The sequence below is a fragment of the Arvicola amphibius genome, chromosome 11, assembly GCF_903992535.2.
Source record: "Arvicola amphibius chromosome 11, mArvAmp1.2, whole genome shotgun sequence".
NCBI classification, from domain to species: domain Eukaryota; kingdom Metazoa; phylum Chordata; class Mammalia; order Rodentia; family Cricetidae; genus Arvicola; species Arvicola amphibius.
Window position 1 is genome coordinate 38,355,698 of NC_052057.2, and position 19,304 is coordinate 38,375,001.

The following is a 19,304-nucleotide window of genomic DNA, read 5'->3' on the forward strand; positions in this document are numbered from 1 at the left end:
CCCCTCCTCCCTCTCCTCGCAGGGAAACCACGCCGTCTCGCTGCGATGCTGTCGGGCCGGCAGACCGCGCGCAGCCGGCATCGCGGCCGCGGTCCCCGAGTTCCGCTGCAGGTCGCGCGCTCGGCCGGGGCGTCCCCGTCGCCGCAGCCCCCGGGGCTGGTCGCGGGGCGGCTGGGCTGCTGACCGCTGCGCTCGGTCGCTATGTCCACCAAGGTCAGGAAGTGCCGGGAGCCCGCGAGGGTGACCTTGCCTGCGCCGGAGGAGGAGGATGATGGCGAGGCCGAGGGAGCCGAGTCGCAGCGCCGCCGCCGGGGCTGGAGGGGTGTCAACGGCGGGCTGGAGCCGCCCTGCCAGCGCGCGCCGCCGTCCCCGGGGCCCGACGCGTGAGTACCCGAGCGCGGCCGAGCGGGGCGGGCGGGACCTGGATCGGGACCCGCTAAGCGCGGCGCCTTTCCGCTTGCCTGGCGGATTCGGGCTTGGCGCCCCGGTCCTGCTGAGCCGGGCCCAGCCGGCCTCAGCGGCTCACGTGCGTGCACTGCCGGCGGACAGTCACCGACGGCAGGACTCGGGCAGAAAGAGCGGCCACCCGAGCTAGGACCCCGGGAATCGAACCCCGAGTTACCTGGAGGCCGTGGCCCCTACTGTATGCGCACGACCCGCAGCAGCCCCGCGGCGGGTGGCGGGTGGCGGTCGCCTGTCCGGCACGCCAGGGTAGAGGACAGGGAGTGGGGATCGGCGGGGCACAGTGCGGTGCTGAGCGCACAGAGTGGGTGGAAGGCTTCCCCGACGGCGCACTCACACCCAAACCCCGAGGGCAGCAGCTAAGAGGGTCGCTTAGGGCCAACTTGGGCGGTGGTTCCCAGATGGCACGGGCCCGGTGACTCTTCCCCTTCCCTCCAGTCCTGATTTCTTCCTCCTCCAGTCTCTGCTTTCTTCTTGTTTCCTCTCGGCAAAGTTGACAAAGCAGTTGACAACCGAGTGAGTGAGCAAGAACCCGTTTCATTTCCAACACTGACAACATCCAGCCAGCTTCTAGAGGCAACGACGCCGAGGGCGCTGCTCTGCTTTCCCTGGCGTTGCGCTGCACTGGCCGGAAGAGCCTATCCTGAGAGGAAGGGTCTCGGGCCTGGGGACCCACGTCGGTCTTGGCTCAGCCGGCCAGCGGCCAGGTGGCTTTCCGTCCGGGCACGGGCTCTGCAGCGCCGCCTACTGCCCCAAGTCTGTCCGCAGCCGGGTCCGTGGCTAGGGGCGGTTCGACCCACGGAGAACTCAGGCCCTAGTCAGGCCCCGTGGGACTTAACGGGCTGGTAGGGAATATAAACAGAAATCAGTAACTGGGTGCGGATCTTTCAGGAAAGGCCCCGATTTAAAATCAGCTGCGCATCCTAACGGAATTCAGTGACTGCTGAAAAAGCTTGCGGAGGAAATGGCCCAGGAAGTGGAGAGAAGGAAGGCGCATCCTTTGGGATTACATCCCTGTTGGCTCGCTTCCACCATCTAAAGTTTCAGAATATCGTCCGCTTTTTTCTTTGTGCCAGACTCGGTTTCATGAACATGTATAGTTTCTTGATTTTTACAAAATTATTCTATTACCTCAAATAACAAGTAAATAGGCAACACCCTTATCCGTGAATAGGGCAGGTTAGAAATTACGGCTCTTGCTTCTGAAGCTTGAGGTCAGTTATGCAAAGCCCGGGAGCGGGTTCTCCTGGAGTCTGACTACGTGACTGCGTGACTGCTCCTTTCCCATGTGTACCAGCTTTACACAGTGCAACAGTTGTGTCCTTCCTTATTTTTTAAGGTCACCAAGTGTCAAGTAAACTTAAAGGAGCACTCTTTTCGCGTTTACTTGACACTTGGTGACATCAGAGACGGTTTGCTACCTGCTGCAGAGCCGCTTGTTCCTCCTCTTGTGTTGAGTGAAGCCACGATGTCTCTGCATCAGTCACTGTTTAAAGGCGAACGGTTCAGCCTTGGACTCAGCATACATGTCATCGGCGCAGAGCCAACCCCAGGGTCTCACTCAGTAACCTAGTGGCGCAGCTGAGCTTAACACTCAGCAGAATCCTAAGAATAAGACCCCACTTTCTTCTCAAGTCCTTATTTTTTTCATTCGTTTTTAGGTTCTCAAACAAGTCGTGGGTTTCCTTACTGTCTTTGTCTTTCCTCTCGTCCCACACTATGCTCTCCTGTGCCATTTCCTCCCCTGCGCTCATTTTCTTCCTCCCCTAATTTCCCCTATACTTACTGAATGTATCCCATTACTATATTTCCCTCCTCCCCGGACATTTCTTCCTCTCCACTCAATCCTCCTTGTAGTTTTATGACAGAATCAACACACACACACACACACACACTTCTGTTGCTTATTTGTTTAGTCCACATTCCAGATTTCCACTTGGGAATTCTAATAGAACTGAAGGAGGCAGAATACCATCTGTTATATCACAAGTGAGACAGACATCTTCATCCTCTGATGGGACTCTTGATTCAACCATTGCCTCAAACAAAGCTGATCTGTCTCATTTGTTTGCAAACTGGGACCAACTAGCATCATCAGAGAAAAACTTCATTCATGAAATCTTCAATTATTAAATATATCTGATAAGCGTAGAAAGGGTTGGAGGTGTGTGCTCATGAGTTTCTGCTCCAAGGGGACCCTTGTGCAGGCATGATACAACAACCCACAAAAATGAGGAACGAAACTTCCCTCTATTTGTGAGGCGGAGTGGGAACGAGGCTGGGCATGGACAATGAGGCCATCATCGGTCTGAAGAATATGAGTATTACTCAAAACCATATGAAAGTAGAGCTGAGACGTGCTAAGTCCAAAGGAGAGAAGGCGATTTGTTTGTGGAGATATTAAGGAAACCAATATGGGCCTGGAGGGGTCACAGGATGAGACAAGACGGGCAATTAGCCCACGCTCCACCACGAAGAATGCCAGGCATGTTTCAGGAGCATATTAGTTGAGTCTGGTTGGAGCATAAAGTATGTGGAGGAGAGCATGAGATTTGAAGACATTTTGATGGGCAGTAGGGAGCCTTCGATTGTTTAGAAGCAGAAGCGATGTGATCGAAGTCACTCTGCGCAGCAGAAACTGTAGGGAAGTGGCTGTTGCCAGAATGTGAAGGAACAAATCAGGAAGCTGCTGTAGCTGTCAGTGCCTGGGATCGGTCACAGGGTAGTATCAGTGCTACAGGAGTCTGGGAGAGGGAACATGCGAATGAAATCTATGAGGTTTTTATCCCCATTGTACTCTGCATGAAGAGTTTTTAAAGAAGCTGGGTTAGGGACAGTTTGGGTATCCTGACATGGATAACCAGGGCCATTGGTGCCATTGTTGAAAAGGAAGATTCTGACTTTTCAGATGATTCTCCTCATGGTGTCCAGCAAGAGATGGGAAATCCGGGCTGGGACTGGGGAGAAGGTGAGAGCTGGCTGTCAGGGGACTTGTTCAGGAGTTGTATGATCACACGAGACAGTCCCAAGAACCGTGAAGACAGAAACAGAGGGAATGTAAATTAGTGCCTTGAGGGAAAACTGATCTGATGGAGAGACAGGGATGAGGGGTAAGGGCAGGGTGGTGCTAACCCTGGGCTGCCCAGAAAACCCCGAAAATGGAAACATTGGCAGAGTGGTGGCAAATATCAAGACAGCAGATGCTCATGAGTCTACCATAAACATGAATAAACCTAGTATGTGTGAGTTATCGCAGTTCTCAGAATGCTCTCATTAACAGAGATTGACTTCTAGAAAAGAGAGCTCTGTGCCCAAAGTCAGTTATAATGAAAACAGCAGTTTGTGTTTATGTAAGCCCTGGCTTGAATCACAGCTCCTTAGAGCGGGTCTCGTCACTGTGGCTGACAAATGAGGAAATCAGTACACACAGCCACATGATTCCTACAAGTTGATAAGCAAGTCAACGACAGCTGTTGATGCACAACTATTTGAAAGGGTGGCCGAGAGCACGGCGCGTCGTATCCCATGCGATCTAGCAGGATGTTCGTTTCAGTGGGCTCATTTGGCTGTGGGATGAGGGCCTCTGGTAGGGATTGGGTTAGTTATCAGACCTAAGTAACCCTCCTCCCACCCCTGGAGGAGAACTCAGGCTCTCGAGTGACTGTTGCGTCTCTCTAAACTGGGAAAATTCTGGTTATAAAGGAAAAGGCGGGCTGCTTTACAATAATTAATTTTCCAGTAGAGCACAGAGTGGCCCTAAACTGAAGACCTTTAGAATTTGACTCTTTGCATTTTTCTGTCAGCTCTGTGCCCCGGAGGCACAGCTTCGTTATGCGTAAGAGGAAGTTGTCATTTTGTCAGTTTGTTCTAAATTATGTTTATACAATGTCAAGGTAATGCACAGATATAGCTTTGCCTGTTAGACAGAGCACTAAAAAGCGTTTGCGAATGGCAAGCCCCAGCCATTCCCATCATCCTCCTGTCTTCTGTCCACAGCACTTCTCCCATCCACTCTGTTCCAGTGCATCGGGTACTGACATTTTGTTACATATAGCATTGAGATGCCATCCCCAATCTTGAGATGTTTCCCTAACATAAACCTCTTATTTTCCCCTATCTCCCACAACAAAATTTGTTACAATTTCTGGCCAACATCTTAAAGTCTTCATTATTGAGTTGCGCGACCAAATTACACTAATGTGGCTACATTTCTTCTATAGTTGCATATTTTTCTTGGACTAACTATTTGTCACATTTGGGTTTTGGATTTTGAGCTACGTCTTCTACAGTCTCCAACTGAGAATGTTTTCCTGAAAATATTCCTTCCAGATTTCTCTGACTTGCTTTGCATGTGGCCTTTTAGAATGGTCTCTGTATGCACGCTCTTCTGAGGCTGTGCCTTGTGGGGGCGCCGTCTTTTCGCTGGGGAAATGAAGACTTGGTGACCTGGAGTTCCTTTGTCCTGAGAAAATTGTCTTATGTTCATTCCTGAAATGTTTCTTTTGTTGTTGCAATTTTTCAGTTTTCCTTCTCTATTTCTTTCCAGAAATCCTATTATTCTAACATTAGATTTCCTAAGCTCATCTAGTTTGTCTACCTCTTCTCTGCTATTTTTCAATATTTATCATTTATATTATTCTTCCCAAAAAATCACATGCACAGGGTCTGGGTATTAAACCAAGGGTCTCATATATGCTAAGGACATGGATTTGCACTAAGCTCCACCCACAAGGCCCAGCTAGCCTTTACAATGTTTATCTCTAAGACCTCTTTTCTTTTAAGTGTGCTCTTTTTTTTTTTTTTTTTTTTGTAGCATGTTTTTTCTTCTTATTTCAGGGATGTGCTTTGAAAAATTACATTTCTCGAGGTGGGGGTACAGACTGATAAAATTGCTGTCAGTGTTATGAAAGTGGGCATTTGAAATTCTTACTGATTGATGCCTGCCCTGGAATGCCCACTTCTAGTGTGTCTTTTCTTTTTTTCTGTCTTCAGAGAGTCCACATTCTCTCTTTCATAGAAAAGAGTAAGGATTGTCATTTGATTGTGTCAGCTGGGGTTCAGGACCTAGGGAAGCACTTTGACCTATTCCTTGCCTAGACTTCAGCAAGTCACTTCTTTCGGTTGCAGCCTGATTTTTTCCTTTCTAGAAGGCCCTGAACTTCTGGCCTTCTCTGCCAGTGCCGACCTGTTTTCTGCGGTGCTGTCTGGAATACAGCACCTTTCTTCTAAGTAATGAGCTGCTCTATGACCTTTCTCGTCACCTTCCTCATACATCATGACATTACAGATGTCTCTTGTTTTTATGGGCTTTGCATTACTCTTTGTTTTCTTGTCTGTAGAAGAATTTTGGAGAGAAGGGGATAAGAAAGTCTTCTATTCCTTTGCTTGAAACCAAGCACCCCCGTGTTTATGTTTTGTTTATTTACGTACTGACAGTGTTTTTTTAATAACAGAACCGAGACTGCAGAGGGAAGAATGCTCGCAGTCATGACATGGTTTTGAGCAAAGGGGTAGAAAATGTTTCCACGGTGGTGTAAGGACCCCCATGTCCCCATCCCACCAATCTTAGACTCTTCCTCCACACTTAACAGACACTGAGTATTCTGAAGATGGGTCTCATCTTTGAGATGGAAGCCATGCCCCTTGCTTTCTTTTGCAAATTAAGAAGTTGAAGCCACAACTGGATCACAGCAGTCCCAGGTCATCTGAAATATCCAGGTTCCCGGGGCTATGCTGTTTGCGCTGTGGCCTCCTTTAGTTAACACATTTATCTCTTCCTCAAAGACATTTTAAAATAAGTTTACTCCAGGGAAGAGCAATATAGGGAACTATTAATTAGTAGTAATTCATTTGTGAGAGCCAATTAAGTCATGGTCGCCACGCAGCTGCTGGTGGCAGATCAACTTGAGAACACTTGGGAGGTGCGTAGGAGAATCAAGCCAGGGCAAAGGAGACAAGAGGACCTCTCCAAAAGAAAGTGACCCTGCCAAGTGTTACTGCTATTATTTGTCTCAGTACTGCAGAGGTCCCAATCCCACACTGCCCATCCCCTGAGGAGTAGGATGTCAGGGATTTTCATTCCTGTGATGCGATAGCAAGTTTCTCATTCTCCCCGTTCTCTCTCTCTCTGTGTCTCTCTCTGTCTCTCTCTCCATTAAAATTATCTTTAACCATTAATTTCCCTTAATAGATTTAATATTTTAAATATTAAAATATTAATATTTTAATTTTACTGTTTTGCAATATCCCATAAATCATAACCCCCATTTACATTAGGCAATAGAACACCATGGGAAATGTGTTGGAGGAAGAAAAGTGTTGGTAGAATTTCTGTAGCCTTGGTAGGAAGAAGGATGGATCAGTCTGGCTCCTGTAGCCTTGGGAGGAAGAAGCCCTGGTCAGCCTGGCTCCTGTATGGTAGGAAGGAGCCCTGATCACCCTGGCTCCTGTATGGTAGGAAGAAGCCCTGGTCAGCCTGGCTCCTGTAGTCTTGGTAGGAAGAATCCCTATTCAGCCTGGCTCCTGTAGCCTTGGTAGGAAGGAGCCTTGGTCAGCCTGGCTCCTGTATGGTAGGAAGAAGCCCTAGTCAGCCTGGCTCCTGTAGCCTTGGTAGGAAGGAGCCCTGGCTCCTGTAACCTTGGTAGGAAGGAGCCCTGATCAGCCTGGCTCCTGTAGCCTTGGTAGGAATGAGCCCTGATCAGCCTGGCTCCTGTAGCCTTGGTAGGAAGGAACCTTGGTCAGCCTGGCTCCTGTATGGTAGGAAGAAGCCCTGGTCAGCCTGGCTCCTGTAGCCTTAGTAGGAAGAAGGCCTAGTCAGCCTGGCTCCTGTAGCCTTAGTAGGAAGAAGGCCTAGTCAGCCTGGCTCCTGTATGGTAGGAAGAAGGCCTGATCAGTCTGAGTCCTCAGGGAGCATAATCACCTTGCCTGGGCACAGGCATCTGAGGAGAGGGCTCTGGCTTTCAGCCTACCTCATGCTGCCCTTAACATATAATGGTATTACTCTAAGTGCGGAATCCAGCTAGTGCCTGTGTAGGGTGACCATCAGGGAGTCTGGCCTTCCACAGAGCGGCTGGGGTGTGGACTGGGACTGGCCACCTTGTACAGAAGGGAAACAGCAATGACATTATGAGAATAATTAGGCCTGCTACAGCACTCGGTCTTTAATTTAGCATCTAGGTCAGGAATGTTTAACTACTGTTATCTAGTTAGAAACTATCCTATAAAGAGAAAACTAAGCTTCGTATAGTGACATCCCTGTAATTCCAGCATTCAGGAGGTTGAGGCAGGAGAATCACCATGAGTTTGAAGTTTGGCTACATAGGAAAACCATGTCTTGAAAACAAACAAACAAAAGATATAGAAAGAATCCTCACCTATCCTCAGCATTCAAAAATAAGCGGTAAGATATATCTGATACTGGAGTTTTTAAATGATATTAAAATGCCCACAGATGCCGGGCGGTGGTGGCGCACGCCTTTAATCCCAGCACTCGGGAGGCAGAGGCAGGCGGATCTCTGAGTTCGAGGCCAACCTGGTCTACAAGAGCTAGTTCCAGGACAGGCTCTAGAAACTACAGGGAAACCCTGTCTCGGAAAAAAAAAAAAATGCCCACGGATGTGAAACCTGTTAAGGAAAGACCTTGACCAATGGTTTTTTTTCTCACTCCGCTTTTACACCTCTAGATGGATATTGTCAAATAAAGCTGGTGATCTGAACTCTCTGATGAAACACAGGTTGCAGGGTGGAAAGATGGAGAGGAACAGGTATCTGAAAACCTCGGGCTCTGGGCTTTGAACATGATGTTCATGAGGGAAAACCAGGTCTCTCTGTTTCTAATAGAATAGGAGGCAAAGCATGAAGAATTAATTAATAGTGATTAACATTTAAGTAGTCAAATATGAGTGTCTAGAATCAGTCGACTTCTGTCATTTGAATTCATTTCGTCTCTAGTCTTATTCCAGTTATACACTGAATTCATAGGAGTTTCTATTTTATTACCTCCAGTCTTCTGAAGTGGTAAAAATCAGTTTCAATTGGTGTCATGAAAATGAATTTATTTTATAAGGAAGGATCTATTACTGATTGATCTTTAGGGATTATCAATCTCACGATGTATCCCTTACTTGCCCTCCAATTTCCCTGGTAAGACATAACTTTAGGTAAGGTTAAAATAAAAAGGCATCTAACTCAGCAAATGCTTCCAAGTTGGGGCGTACTAAGGAGCAAATGTAATTCAGCAGAAATATGCAATTGAAAAGTTGATCGAAAGGGTGGTTGTTTATATTACTTTAATGACTTGTTATTAATTTTCATTAATACATTATTTCTTTTTATTGAAAAGCTACCATTATTTGCACACACTGTCATAGGTGCCTAATGGTATTCTTTGATCTGAGGCAAAATCTCTCTTCCTTGAGTCTTCAGACATAGCAACTAGTATTGGTGCCATCCGTACACCCCTTTTCCAGCAGGTACTCTCCATCCTGTGTGAGAGCCAGGCTTGTGGGCAAAGAGGCAGTCTGTGCTCCGCGGGAAGTTTTTAAATCCTTGAGGAGGCAGGTATGAAAATAGACACAGTACTATGAAAGTTGGTTTCATGGCGTTAGGCACAAACGCATTCCAGGAAGCATACGTAGGTACATTCTAGAAGGTGTTTGCCTGATGTGTTCTTGAGATTTAAGAAGTTTCCTCAGGGGTCGGGCAGGAAATGCTGGCGCTTCCCTTTCTGTTCCTAGTGGGCTTTGGAGGGAACAGCAGACAGCTCGGATTTTTGCTTTGTCTGGTTTTAACTGCTAAGAATCTGAAAAATTACCATGCATGCTTCCAGAAGAAGATGAAGGGGAGTGAAGACTCATCTGAGCTTCCCTCCCCCCTCAGAATCCAGCAGCTTCCTGTCCCCCACGGTTAACACACACCCAACAGGTTTCCTACACGTTAATAATTCAGAATGTCAACTAGGTACCCAGCACTTGGGAGTCAGAAGCAGTTGGATCTCTGTAAGTTCAAGGCCAGCCTGGTCTATACAGTGAGTTCTAGGCCAACCAAGGTTACACAACAAGACCCTGTCTTAAAAAAAATTCTGATAGAATTCTGACTGGCAGTAACTTAGAGATCCTTCACTAGAAAGACCCAACTACTTTCCGGGTCTGCTAAGTGTGGCAATCTCTACATTTTGTTTTTGTGGCATGGACATCTTTTTTTGGTAACATTTATGTATTTATTGGTGTTGGGGGGCCTATGGAGGTCAGAAAACAATTTTCTGGGGTCAGTTCTCGTCTTTCACAACATGGGTCCAGGGAATCCAACTTGCCTACTTGTCAAAGAGCACCTTTATCTGCTAAGTCATCTCGCCAGCATGTTATAGGACTCTGGAGGTGGAAGCTGTGCCTCCTTCTTTGTTACATGAAGCGTCTTCTCTTGCTGGTTTGGTTGTTATGGTGATGATGGGCTGTGGTGTCCGATGTGTGCAGGTACTGACACCCTCAGGGGCTGCAGAAGTTCAGAGTGACTCCCGTGCCACTTCTTCCCCTCCCTGATCACATGTTTAGAGACGCAAGTTTGGAGTAGCGCTGTGAGCTGTTTGTGGGATTTCTCTTATCGCCACGTGTATGTAGGCAGACTGAATAACATAAGATGTTTCTAGCAGGGGCTGCGTTGATTGGCAGGCACTGCTTGCTGGGTCGTCTGTTTCTTGACATTTCATTGCTGATTTTCAGAGCCTGCAGTCACCACTGTCCCCTGTACCTCAAGTAGCAGAGTGGTTGATTTGTGATACATTTTCACTTCTCACCCATAGCTCCCTCTGGTCTTCCTGCCCCTCACAACGTGAATGGTGGGGTTCCCTTCTCACCCATAGCTCCTTCCGGTCTTCCTGCCCCTCACAACATAAGTAGGGAGGTTCCCTTCTCTCCTGTAGCTCCTTCTGGTCTTCCTGTCCCTCACAACATGAATGGTAGAGTCCTCACCCACAGGCTCAAACTTTCTTCAGTATTGCAAACAGACCCAGGAAAGCATTTTTGTGTTATTCTCAGTGCCATGACCGTCGCTGGTGGTATTGCTTTGTTTACTTGCTACACGGACTGAGTGTTTGGCTAATTCTTTACCTCATTTTAATAAAGAATCTGAGGTGACTAATATTGTTCATTTGTCACTGAGAGATAGCCTCAAGGCATTTAGGAGCCAATCCAGAGAGCCATTTTAGTAGCTGTTCACTGTAGAATCAAAGTTGTCCAACACGTAAGGTTAGTATATAATTTCACGATGCTATTTTGGTTTTCAAATTGATGGGTTTTTTCTTGTTGGCATATAACATACAGAGTGTCTGAGAGAAGACTTCTGAGCTCTGATCTAACCTCCTACGTCTCTGTCACCTTTAGGACCTTACTTGGCATTCAGACGGCCTTTTCATCAGCAACAGTAGTATCTCTAGCAAGTGTCTGGAATAGTGACGAGATTATTCTACACCTCGTGGAGAGCAAGACGTTTAAAATAAGCATTGAACACTTATCCTCTACGAAACAGTGGCACTCAAGAGCATAGCCCAGCAGACAGAAAACAAGGAGGGAAATACCGTCTCAGTTATGAAGCTATCCACAGCCCAGAAGTGCAGGCCCATGTGGTCAAGAGTAATTGCCAAAAGGGCGGAAGCCCCCCATTTCAAAATGAACCCCCAGGCTTCACCCTGGGAGCTTAGCCTTCTATGTTAAGGTACAATGCGAGCTGGAGCATGGCAAGAAAAATTGATGAATGGTAGAATTAAGATGTTCAGGGATGGAAGCAACAGCAGGAGGAACATTCCAGAAGCAGGTATAGTAGAGTTAAAAAATCACTTACCACACCTTAGGTGAACAGAGCTTTCTCTTGACCTTCAAGGGACTGACTACAAGAGACAAAATAACCCAATATCCAATATGTGGGGTAAATGAGTTTTGTTTCTTTGCTTACTAAACAGATACTTACTCAGCAAGTGAATTAAGCAATCAATCAATTAAGCAATTAAGTTAATTAAGCAATTAAGCAGTTACATGAGCTGACAGGGAGAGAAGATCTGCTCTATGTCACACAGGAATGTGGCAAACTAGAGCAGAGTCTTTCTGTATTCTGAGCCAGTGCGTAAGGCTTTTACTTCCTGAGTCTCCGTCCAGTTTCCAAAGAGGTTCAGCCCTGTATGGCCCAGCTTTGCCCACCACTGAGCACGCTTGGAGAGACACTGGAAGGTTGGCCTCATTTAGCTGTTTGATGATATAATGAAAGGGTTCTTTGTGTGGTTTTAATACTCCGAGGAATCTGCTGGATTACAGCTGGCATCCCTGGTGTCCATGGCAGCCTCCATCTCCCTCTCCGCCCCAGTGGTCCACCCGCCCTTGGTACATCACCCTGGCTTTGATGCAGGCTCCCTGGCCCTCATCTTCCATGGGAGTTGGGAGTGGCAGGAGAAAACTCCTACTGTGGACCAACCTCTCCACCGACTCTAGGAAACACCCACTCATCCTGACCCTCTTGAATGTCACTTGTGATTGATGTTACTCTCTTTGTTCTTTTTATTCCCTGGGACAGTGAGCATCTGCTCTGCTGTGGAAAATGGGAGGACTATCCTGTTCATGTGATGAGATCATGCTGTGGTGGGGGTCCTTCAGAATGAATAAAAAAAGGGAATTGAGCAGGTTCAGCCAAGGATAGCTTCTTTTTCCGCAAATTCTTCTCATGAAGCCTTACATTTTCTTACAAAACCCAAAATAGTCATTCGATCTCTTGTGTTTCATGTTCACTCTCCCGTAAGCAGGAAAGATACTCACTCAACAAGGCCAAAGACCCTGTATTTGGAAACATGGAATAAAACAGTGTCCTAGCACGTCTTTAGAAAGTATCCCTGATAGTACAGGAGGAAGAAGGATCGTGTGTTAACGGGATGGGGAGGGATGAATTTGAGAACAAGCTTGGCTAGGTCAAGCGGAGGGAGCTGTGGACATCCCTGAACGATAATAGGAGAGTATTGACTCTGAAATATGTGTAGGGGTCTGTGAACTGTGAATGGTAGACCAGCGTCTGATGAGGACACCGTGCTGGGGAGACTGTGGGTGTAAAGAGGACTGGGAGCCCCAGGAAACACCAAAGTGAGCAGATTCCATGGTCTCCCAGTCCTGCCCTTTACTAGGTGTGTACCCTTAGGAAGGGGTTTCTTGGTTTGTTTTTTTTTTAAGGTCAAATTGTATATTTATGAGGTAGAGAGGAAAAAAAGGTTTGTTTCATAATATCGTTGGGAGAATTAAATCTGATAGTGCCTTGAAAGCCCAGCATACATGTCACGTGCTAGCCAGGCTGGCCTGCTTTGCCTCCTGCTGCAGAGCTGCTGCCATAACCTGGCGGGGATTTGATGAAGCCCTGAAGGGGGGCTCAGGCAGGAATGGAAAGACAGATCCCGCATGAGAACAGCCCGAAGCTTCAGGATTCTGCAATGGGCAGGGTCAAACCCTGGGCCCCAGATGACCTTCAAGCTCCCAGCCTGACTAGGACCTTGAGACGCACAAGCTAGGAATGCTAGTTTGATTGGGTGTTTCTGAGTTACAGGATGGGTAGCAGCTGTTTTGGGGAAACTCAGGTCACGTGGCAAGAGGGGTAACTCAGCAGCACAGACGCTGTGTGAGCACTTCTCCTCGGGCACTGGGATGATGGAAATGCAAACCTGGAAAATGATAAGAAATGACCTTGCTTTTCGGGATCCTGTGCAGTAGCGGCACTAAAGGATTGGCTGCTAACAAGCTGCTTTCACGTTTAAAGAACTTTAATACTCTTTAAAATGCATGGAGTATAAGCTAAAAGATGAAACAATCATCTAGAAAGCGGCTTCTTGATGCACAGGGGTGGACTGACTTTGGCACTTGAAATCCTATGAAAGGCATAATGTATTGGTGTCTTCGGCTGAATATGCTCAATATCTTCAACCCCTTAGTTCAGTAACCTTTGTAAAATCTTATTGATGAAGCAAGAACACGGTGTTGAAAGGTCACAGGTAAAGACACTTTGTAGGCTGCTCTGGCAATCACTTTATGGAAATCAAATTTTCAATAGAAACAAACAACAACAACAGCAAAAACTACATGGATATAGGGTCATACGTCCCTTCGTCTTTGCTGCTCAAATACGGCATTTGAACTTTAATTTTGACAGGGCCAGTGTCACAAGTGCTGAAAACCCTGATAACCCAGGGTCACTGACGCAGAGGAATTCCACTGGTCTATGGTGCAGGGTCCCATATTCCGGCAGAGAGGAATTACTAAAGGGGCTCATTTAAAATACATATCCCAGGGTCCCACCCCTGGGAGATGCAGAATAGTCAGTTCCCCTGGAATAAGACAGAAAATCTGCAGCTCAGCCCACGCTTCAGGTGGAAGTCAGGCCACTGTTGTAGAAACAATGTTAGAGAGGTCAGATGACTCTATGGAAAGTTATGACAACTGGGGAGTGTTGCTTGTATTTTTGCTTCTGAGAGGAGTGGAGCAGAAGGTTCCCAATGGCCGTACAAAAATAGTTCCCAGGAGAACTTTTCGTCGGCTTAAATATTTGTACAAATCCAAAGATCCCAAGGAACTCTAAAAAAATTACTTAAGCAAATGTAAAGGGTCTCATTCCATTCTGGCTGTGCCAATTAGGCCCTATGGATTGTGTCTTCAACAGAAACCTGTTTTTTGGCCGTTTTGGAGCCTGGAATTCCGAGATCAGGGTGCTGACATGGTCAGGCTCTGGTGGGAACTCTTTCTGGCTTGCTAACAGATACTTCCTTTCCCTGTATGTCCTCATATGGTTCTAGCGGCAGAACGGAGAGGGTTCAGTCTGCAGCGGTCAAATGCTCAGGTTGTCCACCTTAGCACTAAGGAAGGACCAAACACGGCCCTGCAGAATTTGTACTTCAGTCAATACTGCTCCAGTGCTTTGTGGGAGCAAAGTCTCTTCAGAGCGCCCTCCAAGTGCTGAGTGGGTAGACCCATTGGATGAGGGTCTGCAGAGAGGAAAATCCTGGGGAAAGGTTCTGTTAACATTTTCGGAGGCTGGCATCTTCTCGCCTTATTTCAAACGCTGAAAGTGACATGCCGAGCACCTCTGACTCTGGACCTGTTTGCCCATGGAGGCTGACTTCGCCGCATAGGCGCAGAGGAAGGAAGCTTATTTCAGCTCTGTAAGGAAAATTAGAGAATTCACCTACCATGAATCCCATGAAATAAGGAGTGCTCACTTGGCTCTTTCATTTTCAAGTGTTAGGTATAGTTTGTTTAGCTTGAGATCAGGCCTCACCTTTAAGTCACTGGGGATCTTTTAAAGACAGCGTGGGCCTGGCTCATTTGGCTGACTTATGCTATATAGAGTTCATCTTCATCACTGTGGAGAGACACCGCGATCAAAGCAACTCTTATAGAAGAAAGTGTTTAATTGGGGATTTGTGTATATTTCAGAGGGTTAGTCCATGCCCATGGTGGGGCTAACATGGTAGCTTAGAGGCAGGCATATCTGGAGAAGTAGCAGAGAGTTTCACATCCTGATCTGCGGGGAGCAGTGGAGGGGGGTGAGGGGTGGGCTTTTGAAACTTCAAAGGCTACCCCACAGTGATACCCCTCCTCCAACAAGGCCATACCTACCCTAGCATTTTCTAGTATTCTCAACTCAGGCTCTTTTGCAAAAAATTGTAAGGTTCTTTATAGCTAGTTCTTTGTAAGCAAGTCATTAAATTAAAAATCTTGTTCATTAAGGTGAATGATAAAAATTCATTTTCTAAAGAAAAACATAATCCATGTGTGTATAAGTTGGAGTTCCATAGACATATTCCGGATATATAGTTTGTTAGGCTTTAGGTAATATCAACATATTATCAATGGCAGAAACAAGACCTTTTATACAACATGGAAATTCTAGCATTCCAAACCCAATTTATAACTTAACCCAATGAAATTAGTACTATTAATACCAATAAATCATCCTCAGTAGTACAAGATTTTTCTAAAGTCCTCATTATAGGGTTTGACATTTTTCTGTACATTCTGTGATGAATGCCACTTTCTGCTTTGTGCCCATCTAAAAACCATCTACCAACCTTTGTCCCTCCTGTGTTCCCCCACCTACATAACCTACCCCTACACTCCATGTTTTTAACTGCGGAAAGATTGTAATGTAGTGGTCACTAAAGATGCCTACATTTTTAAATAATTGTCAATGACAGGGTTAAATGACACAAATATTTATACGTTCTTAACCCTGCTCTTATTTGTTCAAACTGTGCATGCGGGCACAAGAGCAAGGTGGAAGTCCCTTCCGTGTTCTTCAGTCCTATGCCCCAGAGTTCCAGGGAAACTGCAGCTGAGAATACCGTGCCTTGTTTTCTCAAGCACGGAGTATCAACTTTCCATGCCATCCAGACGTGAAAGTGGGATGTCCCTGAAGTACGATCTACCCTGGGGTACATAAACACCTTCAGTAGGCACCCCTCTTTTCTCGGCAGCAGAAACGCCTTCTCTAGGCACCCCTGTTTTATCGGCAGCAGGAACGCCTTCACTAGGCACCCCTGTTTTCTCGGCAGCAGGAACACCTTCACTAGACACCCCTGTTTTCTCGGCAGCAAGAACACCTTCACCGGGCACCCCTGTTTTCTCGGCAGCAGGAACGCCTTCACTAGGCACCCCTGTTTTCTCGGCAGCAGGAACACCTTCACTAGGCACCCCTGTTTTCTCGGCAGCAGGAACGCCTTCACTAGACACCCCTGTTTTCTCGGCAGCAGGAACGCCTTCACTAGGCACCCCTGTTTTCTCGGCAGCAAGAACACCTTCACCGGGCACCCCTGTTTTCTCGGCAGCAGAAACGCCTTCACTAGGTACCCCTGTTTTCTCGGCAGCAGGAACACCTTCACTAGACACCCCTGTTTTCTCGGCAGCAGGAACACCTTCACTGGGCACCCCTGTTTTCTCGGCAGCAGGAACACCTTCACTAGGCACCCCTGTTTTCTCAGCTCCCAACAGCCAGGGCTGCTGTGTCCCAGGAGTCTACAGAACTGAGACGATCTGGGTGCCGGCACCCCACTTCCTTTGCTGGGGAAGCTCCCTAATTTAGCCAGCCCCCCCAGGGAGGCTGGTAAAATGAGGTCTTTCCCATGAATTTTCAAACCCCAGCTCTGTGAATACATTTTTCAGTGGTAGGAGATGTTTCTGAAATACATATGATAGAAATAGAGTGACTGCTTCCCAGCCACGCACTTTTAAGTTGAGTTTATTTGCTTCAAAAGTCAGTAATGTGGAAAAAAGCTTAAATGACATCTTTTGATATAGCTCATACCAAAAAAAAATCTGCAGTTTTTTTAAAAGAAAGTTATTTTGAGCATTGAATCAGAAAAAAAATTCATGCAACTAGATAAAGGTAGAGATAGAGATTTGTATATTTGTACAATATTTGGCCAGTAAAATGTATCAGTCATTGAGCTGTTACAGATAACCACAATGTGAAAATTATATAATTTATTTTGCAATTTTCAGAGACACGGAACATTTACAAAAGCTTTTATTTATAAACTCACAAAATCTGGGCCTTTTCATTTTGTTCACCGTTTTTTGCAGAACCGGATGTTGAAACTGGGGCCTCGTGCATACTAGACAATTGCTCTACAGCTCGTCTGTTTCCCCAGACCTTGTTTCAGTTTTTACCTTGAGACAGAGTTTACTAAGTTGCCCTGACTGGCCTTGAACCTAAGTGTGTTAACACCCCCTCCTCACACCCCTCCACAATTCCTTCCCTAGTTACTGAAACCATAGGTCTGTGCCACCATGCCTGGCGTTATTATTTTAAAATGTTTTCCTTCCTTCTTTTTTTTCTTTCTTTCTTTCTTCCTTCCTTCCTTCCTTCCTTTTTGAGGAGACAAGGTCTTGGCTTTCTGAGTTCTGGGATGAGCAGGAGGAACCCCCCCTCTGGGTTTTACATATGGGGTAAGAAGGCCCAGGAAATAAAATCATTTACCCAGACTCATAAAAAATAAGACGTGAACTGAAGTTGCCTCACACACCAGTTCACGGCCTTGGCTTTGATGCAGTTCGATCTCAGCTGGTGTGGCTGGTAGCAGGATTGCAGGGCACATCGTTCTGGCCCGAGGAGCCGTATCTGGAGCAATGTTCGTGAAGTAACACTAGTTATTTTTAATCTACTGGTCAAGCAATTTCCTTCTAGTTCAACAGGCAAATGTGTAATTTAGCAATTAATCAACCCTTACAATGAGAGTTATATTCAATGATGTAAATCTTGGTAGATGTTTGGATTTTCTATTTGGTGAATCTTGTCTACTGCAAAGATGAACGCTGTAAAACAAACAAGCAGGCAAGCAAACAAACCGACCTTTGGTAGGGGAAGGAAAAAGTTAAAGCTAAGGGAGATGATACTCGACTTAATACCGGGCTGCGTGTGTAATTTTGGTTTAGAATGTTATTCTGTCCTGATTCTTGACAAAAACTAACCTCTGTTGGGTACTCCAGCCTGGGGCATGGATGCTGAGTGTCCGTAGACACTCCTAGGATGGGTTTTCTTTTCGTGGTAGTAGAGATTGAATCCAAGTCCTCACATGCTAGGCCAAGTGTCTGTCACTAAGCTATTTAACAGCAGGAACCAGGCTGAAGCGGCAGGGTACAGAGTGGTATGAAGTGCTTTTTGTTCTTTTGTGTTTTTTACTAGGGAGGGGTATGTGCATGAAAATTATCCCATTATTTTTCCATCCGAAGGCAGAATGAACTGGACCTGCAATTGGGAAGGGCCATGGGCTCCTCCCTGAAGCTCATGCAGCCTGTGTTAGGTGAGGGGTAAGCTGGGGTGGTCGATCTTAGCAGTTTCCCCAGCCATTCCCTGGCTTCGGGTCTGCAGCCGGGTCTGCTGGGGGAGAAGGATACAGGCCTCAAAGTCCCACATTGTTTTGTCACCCCACTGATCAGGTCCTCGGAGGGCAGCCCGTCGAGGTGGCGCACTGCAGGGATGCGTGACAAGGGCCGGCGCCAGGCGGTGCGTGGCCCGGCCTTCATGTTTGGTTCTCGTGGGCCCAGCCTCACAGCTGAGGAGGAGCGCTTCCTGGACGCTGCAGAGTACGGCAACATCCCGGTGGTGCGCAAGATGCTGGAGGAGTCCCAAACGCTCAACGTCAACTGTGTGGACTACATGGGCCAGAATGCACTGCAGTTGGCTGTCGGCAATGAGCATCTGGAGGTGACTGAGCTGCTGCTGAAGAAGGAGAACCTGGCACGTATCGGTGATGCGCTGTTGCTAGCCATCAGCAAGGGCTATGTACGCATCGTGGAGGCCATCCTCGGCCACCCAGGCTTTGCGGCCAGCCGGCGCCTGACACTTAGTCCTTGCGAGCAGGAACTGCGGGACGATGACTTCTATGCCTATGATGAGGATGGTACACGCTTCTCGCCTGACATCACGCCCATCATCCTGGCTGCACACTGCCATAAGTACGAGGTGGTGCACCTGCTGCTGCTCAAGGGCGCGCGCATCGAGCGGCCCCACGACTACTTCTGTCGCTGTGCCGACTGTGCCGAGAAGCAGCGGCTTGATGCCTTCAGCCACTCGAGGTCTCGGATCAACGCTTACAAGGGACTGGCCAGCCCTGCATACCTGTCGCTCTCCAGCGAGGACCCTGTGCTCACGGCCCTGGAACTCAGCAATGAGCTGGCCAAGCTAGCTAACATAGAGAAGGAGTTCAAGGTAGGCCGGTGGAAGCCCCCAGCCTGCTGTGCTTCGGGTATGCAGAAGTGTCAGTTCTGCCCCGTGTCTGTTGGGATTTTGTCTGTTTGTCTGTTTTAAGATAGATCCTCACTTTACAGCTC

General features: G+C 47.2%; 1 protein-coding gene across 2 annotated transcripts in view; it reads left to right on the forward strand.

Moving 5' to 3' along the window:
* Positions 1–201: 201 nt before the first annotated feature.
* Trpc3 (transient receptor potential cation channel subfamily C member 3) overlaps positions 202–19,304 on the forward strand; it is a 67,111-nt gene continuing 48,008 nt past the window's right edge. For both annotated transcript variants that reach the window (XM_038348014.1, XM_038348015.1), the window contains exons 1-2: positions 202–383; positions 18,411–19,182. In XM_038348014.1, coding sequence (XP_038203942.1) covers positions 202–383; positions 18,411–19,182 — 954 coding nt within the window. The remainder of the gene's footprint in view (positions 384–18,410; positions 19,183–19,304) is intronic.